The 21,501-nt window shown below is 40.0% G+C and overlaps 1 protein-coding gene and 1 long non-coding RNA gene across 9 annotated transcripts in view; one reads left to right on the plus strand and one right to left on the minus strand.

Moving 5' to 3' along the window:
- ATP8B1 (ATPase phospholipid transporting 8B1) overlaps nucleotides 1–21,501 on the plus strand; it is a 112,824-nt gene that overhangs the window by 89,219 nt on the left and 2,104 nt on the right. For 2 of the 3 annotated variants that reach the window (XM_067015223.1, XM_059040437.2), the window contains exons 16-27: nucleotides 3,046–3,234; nucleotides 4,950–5,062; nucleotides 6,693–6,857; nucleotides 7,611–7,722; nucleotides 8,700–8,775; nucleotides 10,851–10,983; nucleotides 11,756–12,044; nucleotides 16,176–16,399; nucleotides 17,593–17,676; nucleotides 18,433–18,678; nucleotides 18,989–19,127; nucleotides 20,674–20,804. In XM_067015223.1, the coding sequence (XP_066871324.1) occupies nucleotides 3,046–3,234; nucleotides 4,950–5,062; nucleotides 6,693–6,857; nucleotides 7,611–7,722; nucleotides 8,700–8,775; nucleotides 10,851–10,983; nucleotides 11,756–12,044; nucleotides 16,176–16,399; nucleotides 17,593–17,676; nucleotides 18,433–18,678; nucleotides 18,989–19,127; nucleotides 20,674–20,804 (1,901 nt within the window). The remainder of the gene's footprint in view (nucleotides 1–3,045; nucleotides 3,235–4,949; nucleotides 5,063–6,692; nucleotides 6,858–7,610; nucleotides 7,723–8,699; nucleotides 8,776–10,850; nucleotides 10,984–11,755; nucleotides 12,045–16,175; nucleotides 16,400–17,592; nucleotides 17,677–18,432; nucleotides 18,679–18,988; nucleotides 19,128–20,673; nucleotides 20,805–21,501) is intronic. The other variant, XM_067015224.1, reaches the window with a different exon arrangement.
- LOC131742517 (uncharacterized) overlaps nucleotides 1,962–21,501 on the minus strand; it is a 78,979-nt gene continuing 59,439 nt past the window's right edge. Inside the window, exon 3 of one of the 6 annotated variants that reach the window (XR_010836898.1) lies at nucleotides 1,962–2,390. This is a non-coding gene — a long non-coding RNA (uncharacterized lncRNA). Of the gene's footprint in view, nucleotides 2,391–17,253; nucleotides 19,139–21,501 lie in introns of those variants that run through there. The other 5 variants (XR_009331473.2, XR_010836900.1, XR_010836899.1 and 2 more) reach the window with 5 other exon arrangements.

Here is a 21,501-nt window from a genome sequence, read left to right on the forward strand (position 1 = left end):
ATATCAATAAAATCCCTTCCCAGCAGTACCTTGGTTAGAGTTTGCTCGAGTCACTAGGAGAAAGTGTATGTGTACACGAGTCACTAGGAGAAAGTGTATGTGTACACGGGGTGTGGAGACACACCTTGGGGCCACCGTAGCCTCCTGCCTCCTGCAGAGGCCATGGGAGAGAAAAGTTCGAAAGGCTTGGAGGCATTTTCTTTACCTGAAGCCCTTTAGGTTGGGATGCACCATGAGATTATGACTAGAGAGCTGAGTTTTAGGAGTTTGGAGCCGGGACACACGAGATGGGTGAGGAGACTGAGGACCTGGGTTAGCGTGGAGTCTTTGGGAAGGATGATAAAGTAACAAATGGGGGAGGGGGATAGTCAATCTGAGACGTAACTTGTTTCAAGACTGGTGACTAGAAGATTATCAGCCAGAGGAAGCTATGGAATCAGGATAATGAGAGGTGGGGTTTGTCGTTTCAGCATCTTTTTCATTTGCATCTGTTCCGTGATCCACAAATTAGTCTGTAAAAGAAAAGAAAGTCTCTTTGGTTGTGTCTGAGCGTGTGGTAAATAAAGAGTTTTCTTCAGAAGAGGTTTCAGGAGGTTAATTTTTAGTCCAGGTTTCCTCCTGCAAACATAAAGTTGGAATTTGGACCAGGTCTCTGAAGTTCCTCCTGTCTCTATTAGTCTGTAATTCTGTGATTCCATTACTAGAACACAATGGAAGGATTTTCTTTTAATGATAAAGAATATCAATGTTCTCTCCAGATATGATTGTCTTACGCATGGGAACTTTACCACCTTTTATCATTTTGTTCCTTTTTTTTCTGTTGGAAATAAGTTTGCCTTGAGTTTGATGCAATATATCCCTGCCAGCGAAACTTGCTGAAAGGAGGGGACTGTGTTCTCACTGCTGCTTGTTTAGCTCTGGTTAAATATTTTACCCTCTGGCATATGTGAGTGTTTGTAGAACGGCTGGATTTAGCAAGTACATTCATAACTTCTGGTGTATGACTTTCTGGGTGAACAGATGGAGAGAGACCAACCTAACTGTCATCTTTCATTACCATTTGGGAGTGATTAATATTGACTTCGAGTGAACCACCTGAGCGTGTATGTGAAGGGAGTAAGGTAGGGACGGGGCGTTTAGCTCTACCTACAGCTGTGCACCCTGGGGCATCCGCCCCCTCCCCCCATAGACGGGTGGGGTGAAGAGCTGCCCATCCATCTATGGGTGCATCCTGATCATACCATGGTGGAAAACGAAATGCCTTTTCCTGTGGAAATTCATCCGACTGTAGAAATACTTTTCATTCTACTTCGAGATGGAAGAACTAAGAGTAGAAAAACAGAAACTCTTGGATGGGTGGAGCTTTTTTTTTCTTTTAATTTTTTTACTGAGGTACAACATGTGTACAGAGAGAAGCATATAGCTCGTCTTCACAGGTTGAATACTCCCTTGTCGTGAGTACCCAGATTTTTACAAAGAGAACATCTTCCATCCCCTAGGCATCCCTTTTGTGCCCCCTTTCCGTCATTGCCCCTCCAGGGGTGACTGCTGTCCTGACTTCAAATAGTGTGGGCTAGCTTTGTCTGTTTTGCGGTTTGTGTAAGTGGAATTATGTGGTATGTACTTGGTGTCTGGCTTCTCCACTCAACACTGTGAGATTTACTCCTATTGTTGCAATGTAGTTGTGAAATAAAGGCAGTTTCCCATTATATAACTTTCAAATATCAAGATATTGAACAGATTGATACATTTTGAGACTTTTTAAAGTTAATAGGTAAGGTGAAGAAAGCACACTCTTCTAGAGGGAAGATAACCTGGTACAACCCTTTTAGAAAAGAAGTGAGTAAAATATATGCCAACAGGTTTAAGCATCATCAATATCCTTTACCCCAGTATTTTCACGACTAGGAAGCTATCTTAGAAAATGGAGTCAGAAAAACCTTTCTACACATACAAAATGCTTATTGCAATGTTTTTTATTATTTATTTTTTAAACTTTTTTTAAAGTGGTTTGAGAGGAGGCAAATTTTTTTTTGGTTTGTTTATTTATTTATGGCTGTGTTGTTGGGTCTTGGTTGCTGCACGCGCGCTTTCTCTAGTTGTGGCGAGCGGGGGCCACTCCTCGCAGTGGTGCACGGGCTTCTCGTTGTGGTGGCTTCTCTTGTTGCAGAGCACGGGCTCTAGGTGCGCGGGCTTCAGCAGTTGTGGCACGCAGACTCAGTAGTTGTGGCACGCGGGCTTAGCTGCTCCGTGGCATGTGGGATCTTCCCAGACCAGAGATCAAACCCGTGTCCCCTGCACTGGCAGGCAGATTCCCAACCACTGCACCACCAGGGAAGTCCACAATGTTATTTTTTAGAGTAAAAAAATTGGGGGAACGAACTAAGTGCCTGTAATAGGAAAATGGTCACATGTTACATTCACAGGTTACATTCCTTTAAAATAATACATAGAAAGACTTTTTTAAAGCTATGATAACACGCTCAAAATACAGTGCTAAAATAATCAGGATGTAAATGTATATTTAGCATGATGGAAACTATTACAGAAATAGGCATTTCCAAAAGGACTGGAAGAAATGATAACAGAATGCCAATAGTGTTGTTTTTCCTCTGGATAGTGGGATTATGAGATTTTTTTTTTCCCCTATTCTTGGCCAGATCTTTTTTTTTTTTTTTTTTTTTACTTCTAGTTTATATCACTGTTTATGATTAGAAATAAAAGTTTACCTTTTAAAAACTTTAAAATTAATATTGGCATCCTCCTTAAAAATCAATGATTTGTTTTCTTGAGGCTGTTTTGGGCTTTGCAATACAGTTGGTCCTCTGTGCCCGCAGATGCGGAACACCAGCTGTATCTGTTGTAGTCTGCCATTTAATAAGGGACTAGAGCATCCATAGAATTTGCCTGCGGGTGCTCCTGGAATCAGTCCCCTACGGGTACCGAGGGGTAACCATACATCCTCACCCAGCGCGTGAACTGCACTGGTGAACCCTTGGTGGTGAGCTCAGCTTTTCTGGTTTTCTCTCCTGCCTCGCTTGCTAGGTCAGCTCAACTACCAGGCGGCCTCTCCTGACGAAGGTGCTCTGGTAAGCGCCGCCAGGAACTTCGGTTTTGTCTTCCTCACCAGGACCCAGAACACGATCACCATCAGTGAGTTGGGCACTGAGAGGACCTACAATGTTCTCGCCATTTTAGACTTCAACAGTGACCGGAAGCGAATGTCTATAATTGGTAGGTCTCCCTCAGGGTATGTCTGTGAATGGCTCGTTGAGACGCTGCCTTTCACACATTTTATTTAGCGACACCAGGATATAAAATAGGCAGTGAATTGGCTCCCGGAGGATTTCCGCAGGCTTGTCCAAACTAGTGTTTTCTTTCTTCATTCTACACCATGTCCATCACTCAAAGGGACAAATGCAGTAGATCTGAATCTTGCAGATGTTGGTGTACCTTCAAAGATGTGGGCTGCCAGCTGTGGAATCTGGGTGGCAGCACCGTGGGTGGTAGACCCACAACATGAGCTTTTATATCGTGAGTCACTCTGAGCACTTCTGCTGGAGGCTTGAGGGACATCAGGGAAGGGAGAGCGTAGCAGGAGAGGAGTTCTGAGAAAAGCGAGGCTGTGCTTATGAATCAAAATCATACCTGCAGCCCAGGCAGCCAAGTGGAGACAATGATCACTTCATCATATTGAAATGTTTTAAGTTCATATTTTGAAATAATTTCAAACTTACAGAAAAATTGCAAGAACACTTGAAAGAACTCTTGTATTTTCTTCCATATCCACCATTGTTAGCACTGGTCACAAATTCTTTGTCATTATCATTTATAAGTTCTTGTTTTCTCAGCCATTTGAGAGCCAACTGCAGATCTCATGCCCCTTTTCCCCAAATACTTAAGTAGGTATTTCCTAAGATCGGGAACCTTCACTTATTTTTATATACAGTACACCGATCAGACCCAGAAAATTTAACGTTACAGTATTATTATCTGTACAGAACGTTTTTGAATTTTACCAGGAATTCTCTTTCTGATTCAGGATCCCACCTAATATTCCACATTGCATTCGGTGATCGTTACTCTGGTCTCCTTTATTCTAGAAGAGTTCCACAACCTGCTTTTGATCTTTCATACGCTGACATTTTTGAAAAGCCCAGGCCTGTTATTTTGTTGAGAGTCCCTCAGTTTGGGTTTGTCTCATGTTCCCTCCTGATTAGATTCAGATGACGCACTGTTGGCAGGAAGGGTACGTAGATCGGTGCCGTGTCTTTCCCAGCATATCACATCAGCTTGGATCACTGGGTTAAGTGATATCTCTATAAGCTTTGCCACCATGAGCTTGACTTTTTAACCAAAAAGATATATAGGTTTAACTGCCTCCTGAACTCTGATTAGGCTCATTTTACTGAGTGCTTTCTGCGTACCCAGCACTGATCTGGGCTGATTATCACGCCTGGCATCTACCTTAGAGAACTTAAAATCTAGTTACTGATGAGACACGTAATACAATTAAATTACTGCAGAGATCAAAAAAGCCAAGAAAATGGTCACAAGGAGCGTGTTTTGGTCCCAGTATTAAAGGCAGTTAAGTGTTGTGGGTTTATAGGTAAGAAAGATTCCCACTGGCTGGCATGGACAAAAAAGGCTCTATGGAAGAAGCTAGCACATAGTAGGGAGTCAGTGAATATTTGCTGAAAGAATAAGCAAGGCTAAGGAAAACTGAGCTGACTAAAGGAATCTTTTCATTTCTTTCACTACGACATTCTATGTTGATAGTGGCTTAACCAATGTTGTTGAGATCAACATTTTTCTCGGTGCATTGCTGATTTTAAACTAAGTATGAATGTTTAGCACTGTAACACTTCAAATTAACTTTATGAATGTACTTTTCTTTTAAGAAATCAAACATTAACTTTACTATTTGCTTTTCCTTCCCTTGCTACTAGTAAGAACCCCAGAAGGCAATATCAGGCTTTATTGTAAAGGTGCTGACACTGTAATTTATGAACGGTTACATCAAATGAATCCTACGAAACAAGAGACACAGGATGCCCTGGATGTAAGTCTCACTCCCACTCTTTATGCCACAGATTCCAAACTTATTTTCTGGTACTATCCCGTAAGCTGGAATGAAAGCTCTGTGTTAACCGTTGACCTCTCTATTGTCTCGGTGTAGTTGAGTGGAAAGAGCATCAAAGTAGGAATATGTTCTGTCCCTGACGCTGGCTTCCTAGGAAATGACCTTGCTACCTCTTCCCAGCATCCAGGTCAGCAGTATCTATAGGACTGATCCAGGAGAAAGACTGGTCTTTCTTCTGGTGAAGTCGAGCAAGCTACATAACCATCCTATGCCATAGTCTCCAAGAATTCCAACGTCCTAGTGTACAGTGAAGGAAAGAAAGCATCCGTGTATGCTAGGGCAATGACAAAGCAGTGCACTGGATAATCAAGTTCTGATATCTTTGTTAGAGAATCAGTTTGGTCTTCATTACTTCAAACTTGCTATTTTAGGGTACTGTGTACTTGGTCCAGTGATATTGCAATTATTCAGAATGCTTCTGGAAATTTCTCTTTTAGAATTGCCTACCAACCCTTATATTGTTTTGCTTATATATAATGATGGCAATGCAGTATGGAGCATATCTGTCAGATCTGGTGTCCCAGTTCTGCCTCTTTACTTGTTTTGTGCCCTCTGGGTGAAAATGGTTGATGTCTCAGATGAATCATTAATTGCCCGTGTGGAAGAGGAAGGGGATAATTCCTACCATGGAGGGTTGGTGCAAAGCCCCGTGTTTGAAAAGCATCTTGCACAGCCCCTAGCACTTAGTAGGTGCTTAATAAAGGGTTTTCTTCTTCCCTTCACTTGATGGGTCTGAGTTTGGGGGCCAAAGGTCCTTCAGAAAGAAGCCTGATGAATATGATGTTTAGTAAGTGGGGTCACATTTTGAGGTTATATATGTTACTGAAGCAGTTACATTGGATACTTTCTCACGAGGAGATGAACAAGGGCAGTCTAATCAAATACATGCAGAACCTTGCAGAGAGTCTTTGACAACAGACCTTCAGGTGGGTGAACCTGTTCTGCCATTTTTGGCTAGACAAGATGTGATTGTGAAGTAATGGAACATTTTTACCGGTTCATATTTAAGCTATTTTAAAATGGCTTAAATCTGTTCACCATGATTAAATTTTCCAGACTCTTTCATTAAAATGTTTTATCTCAGCTTTAACAGTGGCTCATGTATTTCAGAATTGGTTTGAGGGAGTAATGCTTGGTTGAGAGTTCATAGTTGATTGGACTTGTAACAGTTTGTAGAAACAAATTATAAAGGTGTCAGGTCTGGTTTACAAAATCATTATACCCCAAGGCAGCTTCCTTGGTCTGTTATTTTCTTAGTTAAGAGAAAAAGGGTTTTTAAAATTCTCATGACTTGATTTAGAAGAAAGGTATGCTTTTCCCTTGAACTAATTTGGGAACTATGAATATATTCCTGAGATACTGAGAGTACTTAGAAAAACAAAGTATTTGTTTAATCTCCTCTATGGAATGTATGTGTACAGAATCCATCTTTCACAGTCTTTAAAAATTCTCTTATTGTATTATTTCAAAGTAAGATTTCAAACTTGATCTTGAACTACATAAAATTAACTATTCTTTGGGTGAATGGATTGTCTTTTAAATTAAACAGATCTTTGCAAGTGAGACTCTTAGAACCCTGTGCCTTTGCTATAAGGAAATTGAAGAAAAAGAATTTGAAGAATGGAATAAAAAGTATATGGCTGCAAGTGTAGCCTCAACCAACCGGGAGGAAGCTCTGGATAAAGTATATGAGGAGATTGAAAAAGACTTAATTGTGAGTTTTAACCTTTGTAACTTTTTCCTTGATATTCCAAACAGAACTGGAAATTTTATTAAGTTTTATTACAGTTTTGATCTCATGCTTGAAAGATAATTCCAACTTCAGTATTTGAAATTGGTACAGTGGAACTAGGTCACTTGAATTTCTTTTGTTCAGCAAGCAAAATAGGAGTTACCATTAAGAGAAACCAAATGACAGAAAACACTATGAGATTCTGATTCTATTATTTTTATATCACTTAGTAAAATTCATTATGATTTGTATACAGTAACAAGCCAGCATATACTTACTACATTGTGAGAATTACTGAGATGATTTATATTTTGCAAAATCTTGAAATGAGAAAATATACCATTTGTTAAAGAGACTTTTTAAAGTTTAATACTTACTGCCTTTAGAGTTTATATTAAAAGGAAATGTTCAGTGAATAGTTAGTAGTGACTTTTAGCAAGAGAAATTGGGTTGTGTCCGTGTAAAGTAGTATACACACAATGAAAGTATATTTTTATTGTCTTTGATTTGTACTTATATTTTTGTCTTGGTGAATTACTTTAAGAAAAAAGTTTTTGGCTGTTTGGTTTTTGATGAGTATGACACACAACAACCTTCCCAGTTAATGCTGGCCACTGGCCCCAATATAGCACCAACTGGGGTGTATTTAGTCCTCCTTTTTACAGTTTGGCAAACTGCAATTACAGAACATTTTTGGCTTATTTGTTAATTCCTTTCTTTTAATGTACATTTCAGCTGTTGGGAGCAACAGCTATTGAAGACAAGCTGCAAGATGGAGTCCCAGAAACCATTTCAAAACTTGCAAAAGCTGACATTAAGATCTGGGTGCTTACTGGAGACAAAAAGGGTAACTTAGCGTATCTGTTAATTCACAGATATTCATAGCTCCTGTTTGCCTTGCTCAGGGTGACCTCAAACTTTCCATCCTATACCAACACTGTCCGTTTCTTTGGGACAGAGACCCTTTCCCTAAGAAATCCTTCTCTGTTATTCCAGCCCATCCTGACCGCATCCTTCCCGAAGCTCCCTCAGCAGCAGAGTTTACTCCTTATAACTGAGCTCTTTGTCTTGTCTTCCTGATTGTCTTTGGTCTTCTGTCTCCCAGCAGATGTGGGCTGCTATACTCTGGTCCCTTCTGTCCTCCCCAGCACTTTGCCACCTGTTGGGCATAGAGTAGAACGGTACAAAATACTGAACGACTTTTGTTTTCTTGCCCCTTGTACTGCTTGAAAATTATAATGAAAATTTTATATCCAAGGGAAGATTTCCATTTTTAAATTTAGAGCTCAACAAGTTGTTTGTATTGACTCTTTACTTCAGAAGCCTCCCATGGGAAAACTAGATCACTTCTCTTACTCTGATTGACATTGTTGATGGGGTCACACACTTTGATAAGCTAAGGGATTAAGTCCTGACCTTAAACAAATAAGGGTGGTGGAAGAGGGGGAAAAATCTCCAGTAGGAGCCCCATGTGAGGGCTTATGGAAATGGTTATCCTTCTCCCCCGTAACAGAATGATTAAACCACATGAACCTAGTGTGTTCAGTATTTCAACCAACACTGATTTATTAAATAAGCAGTTTGTGTGTTTGATATATAGCATGTTTTATAATTGAAAACATCTCAACCAGACTTTGACTTATTACATGTACTTTATTACAGAGAGAGGGATTTTTTTCTTTGTGATTGCTAAACATTGCTACAGAAAAACACCATATTTGATTGAATCTGGTTATTTCATTAATTGAAAAAATATCATTACTAAAGTCCATTATTAAATTCATCAGTAGGAATGACATTTGACTTAATTTTTTTCTGTTGTAGAAACTGCTGAAAATATAGGATTTGCCTGTGAACTTCTTACTGAAGATACCACTATCTGCTATGGGGAAGATATCAGGTGAGTAAAGGGCCTGCAGTGTGAGAATATGTCACGTCTCATTTTTATAAAAGCAAGACTAGACCCAGTAGACACAGCAGATACAGAGAAATGGGAGCTAGAATGTGTCAGTTGGGACAGTTTCCTTAAGTTTAAATGAAGCAAGGAAACAACAGGCAGCTCCAATTTACCATGTTTCGACCTTACGATGTAGGAAAACCTGGGGCCTTGTTTGCCCTTTCAGGGGCTGTTTTTCTGTATTCCTTGGAAGCCCTCAGTGCTTGTCTGCTGAAAAAGGAAGTGGGCTTGAGACGCCACTATTTAGTGTGAATTACATACATACTTTTTCTCTTCCAGCCTTTAGTGATTTGTCTTGATCACTCCTTATTTTCAACTTGAAAATGAGAATTAATGTGGAAAGTGAATAATAAATACCTAATCTTCTAATGCAGTGGTTTTCAACTGGGTAGGGGAGGCGGGGACTTGGCCTTCCGGGGAACATTTGGCAATGTCTGGAGACATCTTTGACTGTCACAGTGTGGAAGGAGGGGGGTGCCCCTGGCTTCCAGTGGGCAGAGGCCAGGGATGCTGCTAAACATCCTACAATACAATAGACAGCCACATGCAACAAGGAATTAATTGGCCCAAGACGTCAGTTGTGCCAAGGCTGAGAGACCTGTTGTTAAAGGTGAAGAATGAAGGCTCTATGTGTGTAACGAGGCAAAAACTCTGGCTGAGGGTTCGGAGTCCTGAGTCCTCACTGCACTCTTCCCATCACACTCGTTGCAGGCAAATCACGTTCTCTCTCTCGGGCTTGAATTCCTTATTCGTCCCATGAAGAGACTGGATATTTACAGTCCCTTTTACTCCAAAATTCCATGACTCATTTTTCTGTCACATGAGTGAGTTATATGTGGTCTTCTCAATAATTTGTTGATATAAAACACAGAGAATATCTCAAAAGCAGACCTAACTTTATGTGGAAATAATTTTCTGCCCAACAGTGGTCACTGTTTGTAATACACTAGGGTTCACCCCTGTGTATTATAATTCAGATCAAGACTGCCCTCCTCCTGCTGTTTGTGAACACATTTGCAACTGTACCTTCCTTTAGCTGCCTTTGGCAAATACTGAAGTACCATGAACATGCTGCCTCCGTGGTGGAGGAGTCAAGACTTAGTAAGATTATATGCCACTTAATTTAAAAATGGGCAAAGGACTTGAATAGACATTTCTCCAAAGAGGACATACAAATGGTCAATAAACATATGACATAATGCTCAACAGCACTTAGCATTAGAGACATACAAATTAAAACCACAATTTCACCTCACACGGATGGCTACTATTTAAAAAACACAGAAAACTACAAGTCTGGGCAAGTATGTGGAAAAATTTGAACCCTGTGCACTGCTGGTGCAGCCACTATGGAAAACAGTATGGTGGTACCTCAAAAAAATTAAAAATAGAATTACCATATGATCCAGCAGTCCCACTTCTGGATATATATCCAAAAGAATTAAAAGCAGGGACTTGAACAGATGTTTGTCCACCCATGTCCACAGTGGCATTATTCACAACAGCCAAGAAGTGGAAGCAACCCAAGTGTCCGCTGACAGATGAATGGATAAATAAAATGTGGTATATCCATACAATGGAATATTATTCACCCTTAAAAAGGAATAAAATTCTGACATATGCTACAACATGAATAAACCTTGAGAACAGAGAAATAAGATAGTATTAAGTGATTTAAGCCAATCACAAAAAGACACATACGATTCCATTATATGAGTTACCGAGAGTCATCAAATTCACAGAAACAGAAAGCAGAGTGGTGATTACCAGGAGCTGGGGGGAGGGGAGAAACGGGGAATTGTTATTTAATAGGTATAGAGTTTCATTTTAAAAGATGAAAAAGTTCTGGAGATTGGCGATATGAATATACTTAATACTACTGAACTGTATACTCAAATAGTTAAGATGATAAATTTTATGTGTTTTTTTACCACAATTTTTAAAAGATTATGTCAAAATTATCTCAGTCAAGGGCCTGTTCATGGTCTTGTACTTTAAACACTTAAATTTTTCCCCAGTGCTCTTCTTCATACAAGGATGGAAAACCAGAGGAACAGAAGTGGAGTCTATGCAAAATTTGTACCCCAAGTACACGAACCTTTTTTTCCATCTGGTGGAAACCGTGCCTTAATAATCACTGGTTCTTGGTTGGTATGTATCATTAGCATCTCTCCCTTTGGCTCAAACTAAAGCAGGTCATTCTGGACCAATTTTAGATGGTTTGTCATATTAATTACCAACCTAAAAATCTCTTAGCCTATAAATAAAGTGCAATTTCCCAAGTCTGAGAGTTAATATTATATGATACGTATAATAATATGATACAAACTGGTGGCAGTGGTTATTACTAGTTTATCAACTAGTTGATAATTAATTTAAATTTTAATTTTCTTTGTATATTTTAAATTTTTCTATATTTTTATAGTAAATATTTTATAATTGGAACAATATCATCAATGATATAACCCAAGAATATCCTTCGGATGACTGAAGTCTTGGGAATGGTACTTTTTAAAAAAAATAAATTTATTTATTTATTTTGGGCTGCATTGGGTGTTTGTCGCTGCGTGTGGGCTTTCTCTAGCTGCAGCAAGCAGGGGCTACTCTGTTACAGCGTGCAGGCTTCTTATCGCGGTGGCTTCTCGTTGCAGAGCACGGGCTCTAGGTGCACAGTCTTCATTAGTCATGGCCCACAGTCTCAGTAGTTGTGGCTTGTGGGCTCTAAGCGCAGGCTCAGTAGTTGTGGCGCACGGGCTTAGTTGCTCCACGGCATGTGGGATCTTCCTGGACCAGGGCTCGAACCCGTGTCCCCTGCATTGGCAGGCGGATTCTTAACCACTGCACCACCGGGGAAGCCTGGGAATGGTACCCTTGTTATTAAACCCCCTATGGTTAGAATCCTTTCCCTTTCTGATTTTCACAGAATGAAATTCTTCTCGAGAAAAAGACCAAGAGAAGTAAGATTTTGAAACTGAAGTTCCCTAGGACAGAAGAAGAAAGACGAATGCGGACACAAAGCAAGAGGAGGCTGGAAGCTAAAAAGGAGCAGCAGCAGCAGAACTTTGTGGACCTGGCCTGTGAGTGCAGTGCGGTCATCTGCTGCCGAGTCACCCCCAAGCAGAAGGCCATGGTGGTGGACCTGGTGAAGAGGTACAAGAAAGCCATCACGCTCGCCATTGGAGACGGGGCCAATGATGTCAACATGATCAAAAGTGAGTCTCGCACGTGGCCAGTGCCACCTGAATTGGTAGAGAGGAAATGGCGGGAACATTTTGGGGGGTAGTTTTGTTCTGATTTCATTGCTTGGGCTTTCATGAAGCAGACCTTTAATAAAGGCACTTAACTATGGTAACTACACCTGTGACCCTGCCCTCAGGAAGCTTACAGTCCACTCAGTAGGAGCGCAGGCATGACTATTCTATACAAAGAGTGCCAAGTCGAAGATGAGCTCTGTGTGGGTGAACTTACCCTTTTTTGTCTCCTTCTTTTACATGTTTGGATTTGGTTTTGTGTTTTCTCCTGCTGCTTCTCCTTCCATATTTCTTCAGGGCTTATGAAGAACCCTGCTATTTAATGTTTTGCAAAAATTTCTGCTGAGCCTGGCATAAATTATTCAACTCTTTGTTATTTGTTTTGGGAATATTATCTCCCACACCTAAGCATTGTTTTCTGGGGCTTTTCTTCTTGCCTTTGGTAAATCTGTTGAACTTTACCATTAGGTGACCTAGTGTGAGCTCAGTGTAACACTGAAGCACAGCTCTGACATGTCCTCAACACTCTCCTGACCTCCCAAGGTCATTTTGCTGGTTGGAGGACCCTAGGTACCCACAAATTGACAGATTGAGTCCTGTCACTGCAGAAATACAATTTTGCTGGTATTAAAAGCATACGGAACCAAACCCTCATCAATATGTCTGCATCCTGGTCCTTTTTCTCCCTGTATTACTTATACAGGAGTATCTTGTAATGAAAATGCCCAAACTAATGAGATCTGAATACTTGTCCTCATCCTAATGCCAGCAATGCTGTGTCACCCTGGGCTCATGCTCAGGCCTGTTTTCTCATTTGAGAAAAAGAAAATAATCTCTGATGTCACCTCTAGCTTTGTAGTATTTTTCTTAAGATGAACTATCCATGGCATGTATACACATGTCCTGTGGTGCCGGGTAGCTTAAATGCATTTTATGTATAACTGGACTTTTAATTCAGCCTGTTTCATAACTCTTCTCTTTCTTTCCTTAGAGTCTCTTCCTTCTCCTCCTTGATATATACTAAGAATATTCCAACTTTACCTTCCTCAAAAGGAGTCAGCTATATGTAATGTACGTCTTCTCGCTTCTTCATGTGTATCTGTGGCCACAGCCAGTTTAATTCCTTCCCGCTGTGTTTTGCACATGTTCATCCTATCATGCGGATGGCATTTCTTGCTCTGAGTTAGATCTATCTCTTTCCTCTGTAGCCAGCTCTAGTTTGTTTTCCATTATGCACCTTTTAACATTAATGACTGTGCCAAAAGGGCAAGTGACTCGAACATTATTTTTCTTCAGTTATAATGAAGACTTCTAGATGTTGGGAAAGGGGGATTCCCTTTCAGATTTACCAATTATGTGACCGAGACTTGAAAACTCTTGTTCCTCTGAGTTCACCAACTGATAGCAAAAGGGATCACACAAAGTTGACATAGATAACCTCCTAGAGACTGTTTTTTCTTAAGTTGTTTTCAAAATTTTATTAAGCTCTTATGTGATACACACTTTTATATATAATGTAGGAGACATCCATTTGGGATGAAAATCAAAGAAACTCAGGTCTCCTTGGAAGTCAGTAGCTTAACCCAAGTATTAAGTGCCTTTGTGAACTTTGTGAAAACTGTCATCTCTTTTACCTACATCAAGAACAATGAACCGAAATTGTTTGTTGTTTATAAAGAAGTACAGTGAAATTTAAGTGTCAAAAAAATCTGACCATTTGCTAACATGTTTCACGGTTAGTGGTGTAATCTAGAAGTGGAGGGAACTGCAGTCCACCATGGTTTGCCCCTAGCAAGGATCCAAGGACCCTCGGATGCTGCCCTCTCTCCCCCTTGTGCCTGAAGACGGCTGGTGGGTGTTATTTTCCTTGGTCTAAATCCTGAGAATGAACAGGCAGCATTAGAGAGGCAAGAGGAAGCAATCGGCTTGTTAGGGAATTATGAAGTGGTCTACCGGGCAGGCATCTGAAACCACGTCAGCAACTTCAGGGAAGTCTAGGTGCCTATGTTTAGATTTTAGGAAAATACAAACAGAAAGCAGTGTGGCCTGATAAAGTACATCTGTTCAGTTGCCTTGAGTCACTCTGTAAACTGTGGCAGTGTTCACTTCACATACTGTCCTTGGTCTGCTCGGCAGAGGCTGGACTGGATGTCAGGGCCTGGGGCTGTGGCTCCTCTTCCTTGTCTCTGACAGAATCTCAACATCTCCCTGTTATTTGTTCAGGAGAGAAGGCCATGGTTTGCTAGGAAAGAACAGTTTGGCAACCACAACTTGTCATTAAGAACTATTTATGTGTATAAAGAGGTTTTAAGTATTGATTGAGATGCAGTTAATTCTATTTTATAGAATTGCAAAGTGTTATTAAAAACTTAGGCTTTGGGGCTTCCCTGGTGGCGCAGTGGTTACGAATCCGCCTGCCGATGCAGGGGACACGGGTTTGTGCCCCAGTCCGGGAAGATTCCCACATGCCGTGGAGCGGCTGGGCCCGTGAGCCACGGCTGCTGAGCCTGTGCGTCCAGAGCCTGTGCTCCACAATGGGAGAGGCCACGACAGTGAGAGGCCCACGTACCGCAAAACAAACAAACAAACAAACAAAAACTTAGGTTTGGACAAGTCACTATGTTAATGCCAGACCTTGTATTCTGCAAGTGGGGCAGGAGTTGTGGAGCTTCTTTTAGTTGGAGACTCTGCTGAGCTGGCAGACACTTCTCAGGGTCTGAGTAATAATAGGCTGTATTCTGCAACACATATTCTAAAAATGATCTCACTTCCATGACTTTTAAGACCTAGATAAAACTCATAATTCTCTAAGTGGAACATGTGATTTAATGACTATTGGGAGGATGGATAAAATTGGGACTTTCATTTTTATTCATTCTGGAAACCTCCCCCCCTCAAAACAACTGTGTGTCTTGAGGTCTCAGTGGGCCATGCATAAGCCTTTGAAAGTTTAACAGTATCTAAGTTTAAACACTTTTGATTGCAAGTATTGGAGAACAATTCAAGTTAGTTAAGACAAAAAGAAACCTATTTTAAAAGTTACAAATATGTCTCATGCTGCTCAAGAAGCCAGGCCTCAGGAATATGCTAGAACCAGGACCTGAAGCTGCACCAGGAGCCCAGTGTCTGCCCTTCTCTCTCATCCTTTCTCTAGACTAATTTCTCTGCCCCTCAGAAAGAAGTATATCCATCCCACAACTCAAAAATTTACATGTTAAAATTCCAAACACAAACACCCAAGTCCTAATTCCAAAATACCAAGAGAGACTGAGGGAAACAGATCCCTTTAGGTACTTTAAACAGGAAGTGATTAATATAGGGGACCAGGTGCTCATGAAAATTCTGGATGAACTAAAGAAGTAGGTTCTAGGCTGTGTCTGCAAGTCTGGGTCACTCACGAGAGGAGCTTCTAGCTTTGAGGCTCCTCTGAAGAGCTTTCCAATTGAGAAGCCCTTGCAGTTGTTTATCAACATCTGGGCAGCTGGAGAATGGATATGAATTCTGCTGCAGAAATGCCAAAAAGGGAAGGGATGCTGGGCTCCAATTTGCTTCTGCTTCTAAGTCACAAGCAGGTCCAATCAAATGGAACTTAATTCACAAAGAGAACTTAGCTGCAAGGGAGTCTGAGCAATGTAGGGTTCTTACTTGCTTTCACACCTCTCCAATTAGAACAAAAGTTCTAGAATGAAGGAGAGCCAATTCATAGTATCTACCATAGATTATGTATCTGCCCATGGATGACTCAGCTGTGGCCAGGGAGGCAGGGACACACAGTACACATTGATGCCTGGGGCTCACCCTTTGTGTGGGAAGGATGGCTTATGAGCTGGGCAGATAATCCAAATGGAATTCATTACCCACTTGAGATCCTTTCACAAATATTTATAGAGGCCCAACCACGTGCTCCGTTTAGCAACTCGTACTTCTGAGTTCAGAAGCTGGGGGTGGGGGATGGTGAGCAACAGTTTTCACATTTATTGTTTCATAATTTTGAGGGGTTTTTTGTATTGCTATGGAAACATTTTTATCATCTCAGTGTTTTGCCTTAAAATAAGCTTATGATTCACAGTTATCTTCTCCCCTTCCCCATAGCTGCCCACATTGGTGTTGGAATAAGTGGACAAGAAGGCATGCAAGCCGTCATGTCAAGTGACTATTCCTTTGCACAGTTCAGATACTTGCAGAGACTGCTGTTGGTGCATGGCAGGTGGTCTTACATAAGGATGTGCAAGTTCCTACGATACTTCTTTTATAAAAACTTTTCATTTACTTTGGTTCATTTCTGGTACTCCTTCTTCAATGGGTACTCTGCACAGGTAATATACCATCACCATTATTATTAAATGAGTAGAGCTCTTGTCTTACATGAATAAAGCTACATCTGAAAAAAATTTTCTTCCCCCTCCCTATTTGCAGTTTTGGTGCTCTCTCTTAACAGCTGAGGTACAGATTAAGTTTATGAATCTTCTAAAATGTTTCTGGTGCTTTAAACATATATTATTTTGCCTTTAAAAAGGTAGGATTTATTTCTGGTCTGTTGGCTTTTGTTTATGTGTCTTTGCCTTCACCATAGATTTTTTTTTTTCCCAAGTCACCTTGCCATTAAGAATAGTGATAACAAATTGTTCAACTTTGAAAAAATTGTTCAAATTTAAGTATAAAATTACATTGCGGCTGAAGGAATTATATAAATTTGGGGTGATCATGGATCTAACATCATGTCTCCATTGTTGGTTTTTTAATGTTAACCTTTTGCTGAAATGGGAGTGGGGACATATCTACAATGTTAAATTGTTGATATGGCAGAAACACCATTAGCAAAAAACCTAAGTCAGTGCCTGTGGTTGTCCAAACTTCTTTGATGCTATGCTACAGACAACTGGCATGAGAGGAGGCCAGGTGTAGAAACTGGAGACCAGGATGTCTTGGGGTTGTGAGCAAGGTTGGGGCCTTCTTCCTGTTTCTCTGCAGGATGGTGTATCACTGTTGGTGCTGAGTAAGCCCATTTCCTCTATCCCCCACTGAGGACTGGGCTGTATACAGACAGCCTTGCTTATTATCCTTTTCAGAAGCATCTTTCTTATCTTCAAATTCTGGTTTATAAAATGTTTAAATGGAAATGCTGGACTGGCAAGAGAAAAGTAAATCTGAACGGTACTTACGTGCTTTTGAACCAGTTGTATGTAATCTAATTCATTAATACAAGGGATGTAAAGGACGATGAACACTGCATTCTTCAAATAGACCAGACTCCTTTTCCAAAAACTTTTTGGAGTCTATTTCCCCACTTATTTTATGGGGAAGATTACTGCCTGTGAAAAGCCCTTTATTCTGTCCATTCCATCAAAACAAACTCGTGCCTGCTACTGGCGTAGCTTGTCGGGGGGGTGGGGTGGGGTGGTGTTTACTTTCCCTGGGGACACCCCTGCTTTGAGGGCAGATGCACGTGTTAACTAGGTGGGCAATATTTCCTTGTCAGTGACACACAGACTCTGTCATCTCCTCACAGACCGCGTACGAAGACTGGTTCATCACCCTCTACAATGTGCTCTACTCCAGCCTGCCCGTCCTCCTCATGGGGCTGCTTGACCAGGTAGGAGGCTGGCGCTGACGGGGTCGCTTCTGGACAGACTGAGCGACTGTTTCAAAGCAAATATTTCAATGCATTCTTTCGGTTTTCACTTCTTTCTGAGTAAACCCTTGTTGCTGTCAGGCAACAAGAGTAACTGCTATGCTTGTTTTATAGTAAGAAAAGAGGATTTCTGTGCCTAGGTTGAATTCATTGACAAGAGTTTATTACCCTCATTTTGGACACTAAGATTTTCTTGTTAGATACCTAACAGTATGTCTCTACAATAACAACTTACACATCTTTAAAGTAAATTATTTTAATACCTCCCCAAACTTACAGGTTTAATTTCCAAATTAGTCCACATTCTATCTAGTAGCAATTTTTACAGAAACTGCTTCCAAGAATAAAAAGAATTTGGAATTAACTCAACAATGTGTATGTGAAAATGCTTTCCCAAAGTATTAGAAAAAATATATTCTCTCAGAAAGTAAAAATAGGCTTCCTACACTTTTTTTTTAAACATTACTGCTTTGCTTTAAGTAGCAAAATAATAATACTTTACCTAGTCTCAGAATTAAATATCAAATAATGGTGGACTACAGTAATGAGGTTGCTCTCTGCACAATGAAATTATTCAGGATTTATCATCTTGTTTAGTTTTCGCCTCCCTAGAACTTAGCAAGTTGTAACTCTTTTTGAGATAGAGATTGTGACGTAGCTCTGAGTTCTCTGATCCCAGTGGACAGCACTCAACTCTAATTGTGTTTTCCCCTTAAGGATGTGAGCGACAAACTGAGCCTCCGCTTCCCCAGGTTATACATGGTGGGACAGAGAGACTTACTATTCAACTATAAGAGATTCTTTGTAAGCTTACTGCACGGGGTTTTAACATCACTGATCCTCTTCTTCATACCTCTTGGAGCTTATCTGCAAACTGTGGGACAGGATGGAGAGGCGCCCTCAGACTACCAATCTTTTGCTGTCACAATTGCCTCTGCTCTTGTAATAACAGTCAATTTCCAGGTATGTGGCTTTAGTCGACTGTTTTCAGTTAAGCATTTCTGTATGTAGACCAGCGTGCACATCCGCCTGGCTCCCGTTCTTCCTCCAACTGAGCTGCTGCTGCTTTGCAAATATGAATGGATGCTATTTTCATCCCTTATACCAAACATATTTCCTATTTCTTGCCTGAGCCAAAGATAGCTTCTGATTGTTCAGTATTCAAGCCATACCATGCTTAAAATGCTGAATTCTGTTTTCAGAATCCTTAGATTCTTTATTTCTTGCTAACTCCCCAAAATGAGTGCTCTGCTTTTCTCTGGTTTCCCAACAGATTGGCTTGGATACTTCTTATTGGACTTTTGTGAATGCCTTTTCAATTTTTGGAAGCATTGCAATTTATTTTGGCGTCATGTTTGACTTTCATAGTGCCGGAATACATGTTCTCTTGCCATCTGCATTTCAATTTACAGGTTGGTATTTTCTAAATTCCAAAAATAAATAAATAGAAAAATGTCATTAATTTAGATTCAGACATAACTTCAGGGTAAGTAAAAACAAAGTGTAAAATTACTGCTAGTGAAAATACTAGAATTGGGGGTGGTGGGTTGGAAGGGTGGTAATGTGATGGGAGGAAAGCAAATTAAAATAACTAAGCTATAATTGTGCTGTTTTTCTTCCATAAAACCTATTGTTGGTAGGTTATTGGGAAACTGGGAATACATGTATTGCTGGTAGCACTATAGTTTAAAGTACTACCTAGAAATATGTAATGAATTTTTTTGTACATTTTGATCCAGTATTTCCACATGGGGAATGAAACACACCAAATTTTGGAAAGGTAATCTGTACAAAGACTGTATCACTACAACGTTTCTAATTGTCTTTTAAAAATTGGAAATAACCCTAAGACCTAAGAATATCAAATTAGCTAAACAAACTATGAATCCCAGATGATGGAATTACAGAGCAATAAGTAAACTTATGGAAAACAAAACAGTTTACAGCTATATAAAATATATAACAAATTGACAAATGCTAGAATGAAATGATAAATATCAAAAATATTATAAATAGCATGAATTAGAATTTATGAACACCTTATAGATAGAGTAGTTTGGATTCACAACTCATTTCCCTGTAAAAGATTAGGGTTTTTTTTGTTTGTTTAAGACAATTGCTGTGGTAACCCTTTTCTTATTGGGATTGAGCTCATTTTTTTAATGACTGTTCTTGCTGACTGTTTTAAAATTTTAGTACCCACTTACTTAGAATATTCCCACAGGGAATGTGTTTTAAACCTATACACATTTATGCTATTATTTTTATAAACTCACAGTGTAAGTACAGAAAATATTGTGAGAAATTTGGTTCTAGTTTTAAAATTGAGTAGTAATATGGTCACCTGGTTGTATTACAGAATTGAATTGTTACTTCCTGTGACATAAAAACTAGCTCTAGTCAGATGGACATGGGTTTTAACTCAGGAGTTGCCATAGCTAGTGCTGTTACCTTGGGCAAATTTTTTTACTCTCCACAACTCAGTTTCTTCATGTGATAGAGGGCAATACTCATCTCTCAGAAATGATTAAATGGCATGACCTAAAACACCCAGCATATAAGGCTTATCCTACAAATGGCAGTGCCCATTGTTAATATGTGGCATTTCAACCCAAAACTATACATTGGAAGTGCTTTTTTAAGTTCCTGAAAAAATCCAAAAGTATAAATTGCCTACTTTTCCATTTTTAATCAATGCAATGTCAACAAATGTACTTTCTTTTTTCGCTATTTGTTCACTTATATACATTTGCCTTGTTCCAAAGAATTCACGGGCCTAATTCTGCTTTGCTTAGTCTGGTTTTAAAATGTTCATTCCTTGAGCAGTGGTGGGATGTTTTCGGGAGGGCAATCTGGTTGTAAAAGCTCACCACAGAGAATCCATTTGTGGACTGTGGAATATTAGCTATGCCCGCCTTGGGATGAAAACCATTGTGATTCATTCTCTGCTTTTTCCAGGCACAGCTTCAAATGCTCTGAGACAGCCATATATTTGGTTGACCATCATCTTGACTGTTGCTGTGTGCTTGCTGCCTGTTGTTGCCATACGTTTCTTGTCAATGACCATTTGGCCATCAGAAAGTGATAAGGTATAGAAAAAATAAGTCTTCTCCCTAACTCTGAGTGCCTCTCACAGAAATCAAAGCATTTCTCCAAAGCAGCTTTCCTGCAAAATTCTAAGCTCTTGGGAAGTTTGGTCTGAAAATTTTTTAGGACTACTCTTTTTTTTTTTTTTTTTTTAACTCCCCCTTGCAAATAAGTCCTTTGGGATTGGTATTTTTGTTTGCTTGCTTTTTATTACAAAAATTACCAAATATCAAAAGGAAAATAGTATAATGAACCCCCATATATCTACCCTCTCAATTTAGCAATTATAACTATTAATATTTTGCCCTGCATACAGGTTGGGGTTTTTCTTCATTTAAAGGAAAATGAAAAATCCTCTTGTAGCAGGATCCTTTGAGCTACAAGTAACAGGAAGATATGGCTCAAAATGGTTCAATGATGATATATCACCTCCACTCACATAATAATTAGGTTTCAGGCTCAGCTGATGGGCAACTTAACGTTATCAAAAAAGAACTGGAGTTTTTTCCATCTCCCCCCTCTGCTGAAAGATGGCTACAGCAGTTCCCGGCATTGCGTCCTGACTTCTCAATATCCAGAGGAAGATTAAAGACTGATTATGCTGTTGTTTTCCCTTAGAAGCCTGGCAACTTTTTTTTTTTTTTTTTTTTTGCCTGGGAACTTTTTATGGAAGGGCCCAGCACACTTTCCTCAGGTCTC

The sequence above is a fragment of the Kogia breviceps genome, chromosome 15 (genome assembly GCF_026419965.1).
Source record: "Kogia breviceps isolate mKogBre1 chromosome 15, mKogBre1 haplotype 1, whole genome shotgun sequence".
NCBI classification, from domain to species: Eukaryota; Metazoa; Chordata; class Mammalia; order Artiodactyla; family Physeteridae; genus Kogia; species Kogia breviceps.